The following is a 12,585-nucleotide window of genomic DNA, read 5'->3' as shown; positions in this document are numbered from 1 at the left end:
ATCTTCATTGCTCAGTTTTACTTTAGGTTTAGTCCAGGATCCTCCACAAATGGCCCGGTTAAGGCCATAGACAGTGGACAGTGGCTGATGGTGAGTACGGACCCAACATCCTTAATAAAGACCCAACATCCTTAATAAGATCAGTACTTTTCACAAGGCAATAAATGAAAGCGCCAACGTAGTCTCTGATGGAAGCAGCGGGCCACTGTTGACATGTAATGGAGCCTCCTAAAGGGATTAAGGAGTAGACTGTGAAATGTGCTGAATGAGGCGCGGTAAGAAGGCCCCTGAGGACCAACAGGAGAGACAGGATTAAGTCGAGCGCTGTCTTCCTGCTTTTACTGTAACGCCATTCCCTCCTTTTTTCTGTCAAATGATCTATTGGAAAGGATTGTTTAGCAGTGATGGCCATCAAACACAACTCAAATAGATGTACCCAGAAAGACATCATGGAATGGCTTCAATCATTACAACAGAAAAAGCAGTGAAAATATATTGTCTATTGCGTGTTGCTGAAGGGGTTCACACTATATCGAGCCGACATGATGAGCGGTGCTGGCTGTTACCAAGCCGTGGTCCCAAAGGAGAGCTCAAAATAGAACAAAGACTGCTTTTTATACTTTAAAATTCAATGTGGGACGTCTTCAAAGAGAAAAGCATCTATAGTGATCACATAGAAAGTAAAATGTTATTATTAGCAGCAGCGTAGAAAGACGGTAGAAGTTCATCGTCGTTTACAATCTAATTTGAATAGATTAAATCACAAATATAACATACATATTTATTTTAAAAAATGGTTGTAGCCCTACTAAAATTATAAAGTGATTACAAAGATTCACCTTTGAATAGAAATTAAAAAAAAAGTAGCCATTACCCCAAAGATATATGTCTAAGATTGAAAAGCATAGCAATTTTGCACTATTGATTGAATACAGAAAAACGAAGGCGGCTTGAAGGAAAAGGTGTATCATTTTTGCAGGAAATTTGTGCAGTATGGACTTTGGTTTTATGAAAAAGCACCAGACGTTCTAACGCTGCAGTGGTTCTTTACTCAGAAGCTCTTTCACTTGCACTGCTGCACACCTGTGAGTGGTCACTATTAATTCATGACACATTTCTCTTGGTTTTTCCTGCTCCACACTTCCTCCTCCGGTCTCATTATATTAACTCTTAGCTACAGTTCATTATTTTTGCTCCCTTTTAGGTGCACGCTCCGCTTCCATCTCTTGACTTGTCATATTCGTTACCAAAACCACTCATTCTGTCTCTGGACCCACTTCAGACTCGATTTCAATTCATCAATACTCGTACAACTTCAATGAAGCTACCGCTCTGAAGTAATTTCTCATTCTTTGAAAATTCTGTCTAAATTCAGCCTTGGTTCAATACTTATTTACAATTTAGCTTCTGCCCACACCTTTTCGATTGATTTTGTTTTATGAAAAGCAATGCATAGAGTCATTTGCTTTACCTAACCACAAAGCACTCATATCAGTTTGAGGTTTGTTTGTTTCTTTTATTCATAAATCAGATGTCGTTTTCATGGTGCAAGCGTGTCCAGTTGAACATGTAAGAGATGGGTTGCAGAGAAAAACGTTATTGGGCAGTTTCCGCCACTGCTTCTAAAGGGTCTAGCCCAGATCGCACTATATTTTAACCATATTTTGTGTAAAATCTTCCCAAAATACAATAGATGGATGATGTAAATCAAAAATTGGTCGTCTAGGAATCCAACAGTTTGGTGTAGGACCAAAAGCTAACTTTGCGATTAGCATAAGTAGTCCAGTGATTACATGAAGATACACGGCTTGTCCAAAAAACAGGTCATGGATTTGTGTGAGAAAGGTCAAATCACTGGCATCAAGCAGAGAAACCATCTAAGGAGAAGCAGAAACTAATCTACTACAGAGAGTCTTTGGGATGAGCTGGAGAAGGCTTTGTGCAGTGCATCTTGGTGAAAAAATAATGTAACACTGGAATGAAATGACTCATTTAACATTGCAGAAGTTATTGAAACAATGCCACAGCAAAGGCAGTCCAACGAAACATAAGTGTGTGACTTTTTGTTTGGAAGGACTGTGTATAAAAGCATTTGTGGCTAAATGAACAGAAATCACATTTTAGCCCTGAACCTGTCCAGTATATCTTTTACTATTGCTGGGTCACACTGTGAGAAGTCAATGCTCCCCAGAGTATTTCTAGTTAGTTTTTTAAAATCCTCTTCTCACCTGCTCACACACTCTTCACCTCATTTCAAATGGCTTGCTGTCGGCCTGGGCTTTGATTTTAAGCTGTCCAGGAGTGGAGTGTTTCTCTGGGCTGTTTGTTTGATCTCGGTGGGGAACATTTCACTCGAACGTCGAATGTATGAAGTGTAACAAACGCAGAGCGGACAGCCTTAAACCCAATGACATGTGCATCTGTTCCCTAAAAGCACGCTGATCTTTTTAATCTGAGCGAGAGATGGGCTTGACAGTTTGAAAGTATCGATGAAAACATTCAAGAAAGCGATCCTCCTGAGTGTCTTACTCAGTTTTTTATGTTTTCCCTTAAAAGATGTTTTTATTCTACTGCACAAGGGCTTAAGCAATGAGTCACAGAAATACCTTTGTGTCATAAATAATTTGTAGAGATGCACCCATGCCAACACTGGTGAAGTGTACGGCAATGACATTATTAAAGCACTATTTCGACCACTGTTCATGTTTGCATTTTGGTTTATACAATATTGTTGCAGAGTTACTCATGGGAACAGGCCATGACGCGTCAACGTCATAGTATAGTTGACGCACTTTATGTGAGTTAACCTTTTTTTTTTACGTGCATTCAATCATGGCGGCGTGAGGTAAGGCTTATACAGACGAAAGCATGACTTAAATCCTCAAAAATGTTGGTATATTTCCACCAATGGCGAAAATAAGATGGTTGTGTGCACATCGGGTGGTGCCGAAATGGCCTACCACGGCAGCACAATGGCAATGCACGAACATTTATATATAGACAGGAAGTACTTTGTTGAAATCGGTAGCTGTGTCTCAGACCACATGACCCTGACCTGTGGGGTGCCCCAAGGGTCAGTCCTGGGTCCCCTTCTGTTCAACCTCTACATGCTGCCGTTAGGTCAGTTGATACGCAGTGAAAATGTGTCCTATCACAATGATGCAGACAACACTCAGATCTATGTTTCACTGTCGGCAGGTGAATATGGACCAGTGGATTCACTCTGTCACTGCATCCAACAGATCAGTGTGTGGAGGCAAAACAACTTTCTCCAGCTGAACTCAGACAAGACTGAAATAATCGTTTTTGGCCCACAGAAACAAAGAGAAAGTGTTAGCGGTCACCTCCAGAGTCTCGCTCTAAAACCTACAAACCAAATTAGAAATCTGGGGGTAATAATGGACTCAGACTTGAACTTTAATAGCCACGTCAAATCAATAACATCAGCAGGTTTTTACCATCTAAAAAACATTGCCAAAATCAAAAATATAGTGTCAAAACCAGATTTAGAGAGACTTATCCATGCGTTTGTCTCCAGTAGATTAGACTACTGTAACGGCTGCTCACTGGCCTCTCCAAACGAGTTGTAAAACAGCTGCAGTACATCCAGAACGCTGCTGCTCGGGTCCTGACTAGAACCAGGAAGTATGATCACATTAGTCCTGTTCTCAGGTCTCTGCACTGGCTCCCTGTGGCTCAGAGAATAGACTTTAAAGCAGCTCTGCTTGTGTACAAGTCTCTCCATGGCCTAGCACCAAAGTACATCTTGGATATGTTAGTGCCATATGAACCATCTCAGACTCTGAGGACCTCAGGGACCGGCCTCCTGCTGGTGCCCAGAGTCAGGACTAAACATGGGGAATCTGCGTTTCAGTTTTATGCAGCTAAAATCTGGAACAGTCTTCTGAAGATGTGAGACAGGCTTCTACTCTGACAATGTTCAAATCTAAGCTAAAAACAGTTTTGTTTAGCTGCGCATATGACTCCTCTCTTTTGTTTGTGATTTTATTAGCTTAGACAATCAGTTGGATTGATAATTTTTAATTTAGTTAATTTTATTGTATTTCTGTTTCTGTAATTTCTTTGTGATTTGAATGCATTTTTCCTGCTGTGAAGCACTTTGAATTGCCTTGTGTATGAAATGTGCTCTACAAATAAACTTGCCTTGCCATGCCCATAGCCTTTTATTTGCATTATTTGGGTAAACAGTTATTTGATAAACAGTGAAGGTGAGTAACTTTCATGAAGTGTGCGTAGCAGCATCTCCGCAGGTTTGTCCTTTTCCCGTGTTTGTTCTTATTTTAGTAGTCAGTCCGTACAGCCTGGACTGATTATATATAGCTTCCCCATCTGTCCTGTCCATTCGTCCGTGTCCATTTACCCATATGTTCCATTATCGCCACCCCCAGCAGTAATATTAACAAACAAAAATAATAGTACCGTAAGTAAATAAATAACTAAATATCTAAATAACTAGATACACACATAATAATAACAATACAAATAATAATAATAGTAAAATGTAAAAATTTAAGAAGAAAAAAAAGAGGAAATGAAAAACCAAAACTCAAAGTGACTGAAGTAGGGTTCACATGTGTTATGTCCTTCTGCCCATCCACATTTCCAGAGCAATTTTTAAGTTGTTATATATACTGTAAAAAGGGAATGTATTATGGAACCGTTTGTGTAATCCCTTTATTATCATGCGTATTTGTTCTGGTGAATATGCTGTATGATTTATTGTAACCAACACATTTTGTGTTTCCATTTAAGCAAAATAAGGCGTCTGGCTTGTATGTGGTAAAGGCGAAGACACACTTAGTAGTTTGTGACACAAGAGGAGTTATGATTCGGCCGAATACGGCCGCCTGAGGGTTAGCACTTACAGGGAACTGAAGAACCCTAGATATGGTTACAAAAATGTTTGTCCAGTATGCATTGAGCCTCAAGCATGTCCAGAACATGTGTATGGAGAGTTCTGGAGAGTTCTGGAGAGTTTTGGCATCCTGCGTGTCTGTGTGGCAGCTTTCTACTTGGAAGGTGAGCCACTTTGAATTGCATTAGCGCAAATCACATTCCCATTATTTCTTTAAAAGATACGGTTGGGTCAGGAAGGGAGTTTATTCTGGAGTAGATGAGTGAGATCAAATGATTTTCATTCCATTTTAAACTAACTGATCAATTCCTGCTTCCAAAAGACAATTGGGTTAGTGGGGAAATTGGGTCTGAATGAAATGTCGAATTTGGAAGTTTATTAGCATACAATATAACAGATGGATTTGGAAGTTTATTAGCATACAGAGGCCTTTTTCTGACCATTTTGCAAAAGCTTGGTCAGAACCAGGTTGAAATAAATGATGATTTAGAACATGTACATTGCAAGAAGCTTTAAGTAAACCAAAATTATTTCTAAATGGGTTCGAAATACTGTATTCATAACAACAGGGCTTTTTCAGCTAATGCGCCGCTTGATTGATGCTTGGGAGCAGACCACAGAGAGCAGAGAACATAAAGATGATTCAGCTTGGATCCATAATCTAGAGATGTATGACTTATCCAGTATAACATTATATTGATGTTTGAAGCCCAATAATAATGTTGAAAAATAGGAAGTGCCAGTCCTCCAGATGGTTGGAATGCGTGAACATTTAACAATATCAAGGAGTCAACCAGCGGCATGAGTACAATTGAATTATTATTTCTATCAGTTAGACAATGTAGATATCTGAAAATGAGGGCACATTACTCAGAAGCATCAACATTACCAGTTTCATTAGTTGGAAATAAATACAAAGCTCTGTTGACTAAGGCATTTGTCATTCCTTACATTAAGTTACAAGTGTAAAAATGAAACATTTATTTACATTTATCTATGTGTTGTTGTGTTTTACTTCATATAGAAAATGTGAATATGTTTACTTTCCTGTATAAATCATGTTATTATTATTATTATAGCTAATATAATTAGCTACAGTTTAATGCATTTAATAAAAAAGAAAAAGAATTTAGCCAAAATGTCTGAAGTTGGTTCATTCTAGGGGGAATTCTAATGCACCCTGCTTTGTGATTACATTTTGCCCTAGTGTTTTCATGCCTTCATGTTCAAAATAAAGAACAGTGTACTTTAAGAACAAAATAACATTTTCAAAACTGTATTAAAAAAGAGAATTGTTTATAGAAAAAATAATCAATAGATTAGTCAATATTAAATCATTAGGTGCAGCATAGGAAGAATAATTCCAATTCCATTCTGATGATAACTTGCGAACAAAAGCTGCGTTTCAACATCATTTAACTCATATCTGATGTGTCACTCGTCGCAGTAACAAATATCACACTTTTTAACATCATACTTCTCTGTTTTCCAGGCACTGGTTTGGGTCACTCCTGTCCTCGCCTCCATTAGCCTCATTATCGCCGTCTCACAGTGATACACCGCTCTGTCATTGGCCGTCTTTCTCCTCCTCTACAGAGTGGTTAGAGCGTAGCATGATCCCCGCACAGTAGGCAGCAGCGTCTCGTCTTTCTGAAGCTCTCCTCTCATTATGTCACATTACAGGCCTGTGCTCGGTGCAATGACCTTCTCCCACCGCGTCCATCTGCCGTTCTTCTTCCCAAACTGTCCCCGTCATTTCGGCTCCAATGGATTTCAGAAGAACAAGCGGTGAGACGCCCTGCTTTAGTTTGAGGTGTCCACATTTTTACTGGTCTACAATTTAGGTCACTATAGTTGAAAATTGTCTGGTTATTCATTCATTTTGGGGGGGGGGGGATTAGGAATGGCACACCTAATGTATATACAGTACTACACATGTATTTAAAGACTAGTTAATTAGGTCATAATTTAGCAATTTTGGTAAAAAATATTACAATATTTTACCCAGTGTTTTGTTTTAACATGGCCATGACTTTTCAATGTATGTGTGGAAGTTATTTAGGGATGTAGATCAATGTGCAAACACTAAATAAATAAATAATAAAGCCAGTATTATGTTATTATTTCCCTATGCCTACCTCACATGAGCTATGACAGATTATATATGTGTATATATATTGTAATGGTATTCAACATTCTGAGGTTGAACCTACTTTTTCAAATCAAAAGCATCTAATCCTGTGCAGTCTTGTGTGGTCGACTGCTCCTTCTAGAAGAACTACTGGCAGAGGTTTACTCTTGGTTTAGTCCTGATTCAGGCTTGGTAATACGGTCCTCCAGCTTCAAAATGTGATGCAGTGGAAAGTCTGTTAAGAGTGTAGTGTAGAATCAGAACGGGCTTTAGTTGGGCTTCCAGGCAAAAAAAAAGTTAGTCCGACCTTGCCCCGAATGCGTATAAAATCAAACGACATTGAACAACATGCTCGCTTTAACACTTGTACAGCTAAGCGGCCGAGCAGAGAGATCGACTGCAGGATTTAGGAACAAGAGCCAATAAACGCTGGGAAGAAATGAGGCGTGAAGTTAGAAGGGAAAAAGAGAGGAATAAGCCAAAAGAACAATCAAACCAAAGCCACTGGAAACGTTGAAAAGCATTTGAATTCACAGGGAGAAAATGTAGAGTCACAATAATTGTATTTGACAAGGTATAAGCCCTGTGGCAATCTATCTCAACATTATTTAATGCGTAGGATGTACAGACTGCTGCCTCTTAATCCAAACAAATAACAGATCTTTGTCCATTAAGAAGAGTTAAGATATTATTAATGCTTTGGAATGAGGTTGCGCAAACTATTTTAGTGTAAATCTGCTAAAGTTTTCATTGCCAACAGCAGAAAGGACTAGTACTTTAACATGACTTTTACCATAGTTTTGCTTCCCTGGCAGTCAGTTCAGTCAAATTGGTCTTTATTATTGAGCAAGATAAAATGTTAGCAGTGAATAAAAGTGAAGCTGTGATGGAAAAGCAGTGGGAGATGACAGAAGAGGTGATTTCATTGGCGGGTGGTCTGAGGCGTACAAAACAGGAGTGAATCTTTGGGACAGACATAGCATAAACTAAATTTCATCCATCTCGAGGAAGCAGGAAATCTTTTGGGTCTATTAAACCGTCTTCAATTTCAAAACATTTTGCCTTCACAAAAGCGTGTCACATTCATTTTATTTTACATATTTTTTTTTGCAGTAATTCACTCCATAAAACAGCTTCCAATCTTTCACAGCGCACACTCATCATCGACGTGTTGTGCTCTGATCTGACTGCTGAAGCTGACTAATAATAAATTGCCTCTTCAGCCTAAACTCAAGGGAGGGCTCAGTGCATTTCTGGCTCCGGGAGGAAAGTGAAGTGATTTAAAAAGACCTTGGTTTGCGACACAACAAGGTAAGCTGGAGGAATTTAGTGTCTGTGTTTTAAAATGGCGGTGGGAACGAGGGCAGTCGGCATAATTACGCGTGTGAAAAATGTACAATTTTGACATTTTCCACAGTTCAAGCTTCAGTCATCATGTTGTTATGGTTAAGTGGTTTACATTAATGTGGGATGAAAAGTGCTGAACAAAAATGCTTCCCAGGTTGACAGCTTTGACTTTGCAGAAAATCACCTCACAATGTTTTCACCACTTTATTTGGAAAGATTTTTTTTGGGCCGATGTCAATACTGATTTACTATATTGTACAGATATTTATTTACATTTATTTCATATTATACGATATTTTGAGGCCAATATGGTACTTTTTGACCATTTAATTCAAATTATATGAAATTCATTTACTGAAAACCTATTCAGCCTTATGGCCTTCATTCATTTACTGAATGAAGCCTTATGGCCTTCATTCATTTACTGAAAACCTATTCAGCCTTTGCATTAAAGTGCTTGGATCACGTGGTCGGATCAGCCAAATGATTTACCGGTTCTTCTCTTCTTCTTCTTTTCTAGTTCAATCAGTTCATCAGTAGTTCATTATGTGTACAGTACGTGCATTTGTTTTAACTTATGGCCCCACACCTGAGCGATTTCTGAAGACAAACAATGCAACTGTAACATGTTTCTGCCTCCCAAACCCAAGTCAAAAACATACAAGCATAAAAAGGGTCCTCGCCCATATTCTGAATCTGCAGCTCAGTCCAACATGTCACCTTCATCTGTTCATGCCCTGCTTCTCATTTCCACCCCACTCTAGGCGCCATCCTTGGCACTTTTTAAACCAATCTGCACGCCGCTTTATATTCATGCAGTTGCACGCGATTTCCCCTGGGGATCTTCCCAGAATCGACCATTTATTCTGCTTTTGGTCGACTGGAGCAGTTGCGAGGGTTAAGTGCCTTGCTCAAGGACATGTCCACAATGAAGAATGGCTCTTTCTGGCCAACTTTCTCACATTTATCAGGCTCAATTATCCCCCTCCTCCCGCTTTTCAACACTTGCAACATCTTTTCACTCTTCATTTGACCAATTCAGTTCGCCCCAAAATCACGAAAGCAGTTGCCTCGATGGGAGACAATGAAATAAGAGGCAGATATGACCACACTGTCCCTCCACTGCCCTCTCAGGACCCTCCACTCAACGCTTTGTCTAGACTCTTTCGACGATTTTTCTATCAAGGGTGGGGTGATAAAACAGAATAAAAGAATAATGACATTAGATTATATGATAGTACTTTTCAATTCTACGCTAACAGGCAAACAGTCAACTTTTCCTCGCTTACTCCTCTTATTGGTCAAAATACACCTTGTGATGGACAGGAGAATTTAACAAACCATAGTGAAGTCTAAACTCCTCGAAGAAGTTTTGATCACCACAAACTTAAAAATGTTTGAAATGTCTGTCGTCGCCCCCTGGTGTCTCCGAGCGGAAAGCCTTGCCTTGGAACATTGGCCGACAACGACCTGAAGACAAGGACCTGCAGGGGGAGCTCTATCGCCAGGCGTACTTAGCTCTGTAGCCAACCGATCAAAATGGGCATGTTTGTTGACAGAATAAGTGCATCATATTCTACGCTCCCAATAGACATAACTAAGGCTGCCAGGGTTACAGTATATTGATTTTCTTGTATTTTAGTTCATGTTACTTCAGCACAATACACTAAACATCTTTGACTAAATGTGTGTTGCTTGTGTGCTCACCTCTTGTCCTGAAAGGTAGTAGGCAGCCAGCAGACCTCCAATGAAGCGGATGTTGACCTCAAACACTGATACTTCTGCGTTCTGGGAAAACAAAAAGCAGAATGCATAAAAAATAATGTCTGCACATTTTTCCTGTTTTGTTCAATTACCAAAGAAAAAAGCGAGTTATTTCAAATGGCAATTGTGTATCTGCGGGTTTATTGTTTTTTGTAACAGAGGGACTCTACACTTAAGAGTTTAGCTTATTAAGAAATTAGAAAACTATGCCGACCTTTGTTAAAGGTGCACTATGTGACTTTTCTGGAGGAGAGTTGCTACCTGCTTGTCTACCTAGAGATGTTCTCCACGGGTTTCAGAATGATGAGAAGACCATTGCCATCGTGAATAACAATTTACAACTAAATATTATATCATTTGAAGGGGGGGAAATGATAATGCTGCACAGTGGCATTTGATTTATCTGGATAGTTGACAATACATGTTTTTTGGTATTCTATTATTGAAGTAGACAAGCAGGTGGTGCACCATCCCTCCATCAGAAAGGTTACATTAATTCCATTCAAATACTCTTTGGTATAGTAATGCATATATGGTTTATTTCCCAAAAAGAATATCTGCACATCGCGACCGTTCAATTTAACATGGAGCTAAAGTGTGTGGAAAAAACAGAGGAAGAAAAATAAAGTAAACCCGGATTAGTTTTGTCTGTTTATGCATGTGCCATTTGAGACGGTGCTTTGGTAAGCCTGTCCCAGGAGAGGCCGCCCAAAAAACAAAGCCTGGTTAAAAGAGCGCCCACAGTGGAAACACACAGGACCAGGACGCTCGTGCAATGACGCATGAGAGCGCCGCACAAGCAGAATGGTATTATATCATTTTTCCCATGACACATCAGCACAGCAGGGCCCACTGATCTCCGGTGAAGCGCGACATAATGCGATGGAGGAAAATTCAACATCTGTTCAAGGAGCGTTTTTGAGGAGTTGGTTGGCGGTGTGCCGAGAGGGTCACCGGTGCTACGATAATGCACAAACCATCTGTAATTAAAATCTGTGTGGCACAAAATGAACAAAATGGAAAACACTGGTGAGTTTTCAAGGGCAAAACTGGAGGGTAAGAAAAATTGGGCTTTTGCAATGGTGCAATGCAATTTTCCTTGTGTCTGTCTCCTTGCTTTGACTGGAATGTTCCACGGTACGGTATAAACTTATCTTTCATTCATTCAACTACAGTTTTTTTTTTATTTTACTTGTCACAAAACTACACTGTCTGGTGGAGTAACATATTTGCCCATTTCATTATCAATTTTTGGCACATTCCAGGGACAACAACAACATTGCAATGGAAGGTTTCGTATCCTCCACCTAAAAACGTCCACAGTGCTTCTGTAATACAAAAGAAAGATCATCCGAGTCTAAGGGCCTGACATTAAAAAACTTCTTGGCACTTTGCAGGATTTATAATATGATAAACTACTTTTAATTAATCTACTGTGACGTCTGCCACAAGATTTAATTTAATTTTCAGAAACAAATGTCATTTAGCAGCAGCAGCAGGCTTTTAATCAATATGTGTCTCCCACTCAGAATATCTTTCCAAACCTCTGTTTCAATTAAATCTGGGCCGGCTTAAACTTTACTTTAAAGACTATGGCAGAAGTGTGATTGTGTGCATGCATTACTGCTTCTGGGCTGCTCACCACAGTGTGAGCGATAACAGGAGTGCAATATTAAAAAGCAACGCTGAGGCGAAATGAGAAAGAGCTCGCAGCACAAACAGCATATTATTATTCCTCTAGCACAGGTCTGAAGGGCTTTTGGGGAACATCCACATAAGCAACTTGAACATTATTTTATCTTTCTTATATTTAGATTTTATTCAGTGGAATTTGGAAAATGTATTAGGACTCATTAAGGTGTAATTGTAAGATTTGTTATGTCACAATGAGTGGAAGTGTTATTTGCATTGAACAAGTGTTTCTGTCCAGAATACATTTCAGTTTCAATCATTATTCATATGTGATATTTGGAAGCTCAAGACCTTTCCAAACATATAAATAATGGATTTTCACATGGTTTACACTGTAAAGTGTACAAAGCTGCGTATAGATTCATTGTGGTAAAACCTTAAACCTCAAAGCAGACCATAGTACTGGTATATGTTTGCCTCTAAAGCCTATTGAATAAATAAAGCTCTGCGCATACATATAACACGATTTCTATATTCTCAGTGTGTGGCTTGTTCCAACAGTGCAGCCTCATGCACAGAGCCTCTCCCGCCAGAGCAGGAGAAAATGTGATGATAGTCCTTCACGACTGATACGGTTGAAAAACACGGTATCCAGGAGGCTACACTGAAATAATAAATTGTGCAACATCTTGTCATTCAACATGACAAAAGGAAAACAGGCGAAGCCGAGGGAGGCACTGTCACGCATCTTTCACTTTCTGCAGAAGAGCTACAGGCGATGACAGCTGTGCACAAATGTGTAAACAGTATTTTAATAGGAGCTTACGGTTTCTTC

The 12,585-nt window shown here is 39.4% G+C and overlaps 1 protein-coding gene across 1 annotated transcript in view; it reads right to left on the bottom strand.

The window, feature by feature from the left end:
* Positions 1-12,585, bottom strand: part of man1a2 (mannosidase, alpha, class 1A, member 2) — a 123,714-nt gene that overhangs the window by 45,950 nt on the left and 65,179 nt on the right. Inside the window, exon 6 of the mRNA XM_072445029.1 lies at positions 10,062-10,142. Within this exon, the coding sequence (XP_072301130.1) occupies positions 10,062-10,142 (81 nt within the window). The remainder of the gene's footprint in view (positions 1-10,061; positions 10,143-12,585) is intronic.

The sequence above is a fragment of the Eucyclogobius newberryi genome, unplaced genomic scaffold, assembly GCF_026437365.1.
Source record: "Eucyclogobius newberryi isolate DKJ021-1_F unplaced genomic scaffold, fEucNew1.0.hap1 SCAF_14, whole genome shotgun sequence".
Lineage (NCBI taxonomy): Eukaryota > Metazoa > Chordata > Actinopteri > Gobiiformes > Gobiidae > Eucyclogobius > Eucyclogobius newberryi.
The sequence above is the reverse complement of the archived record's forward strand: the minus strand, read 5'-3'. Positions and strand labels throughout refer to the sequence as shown.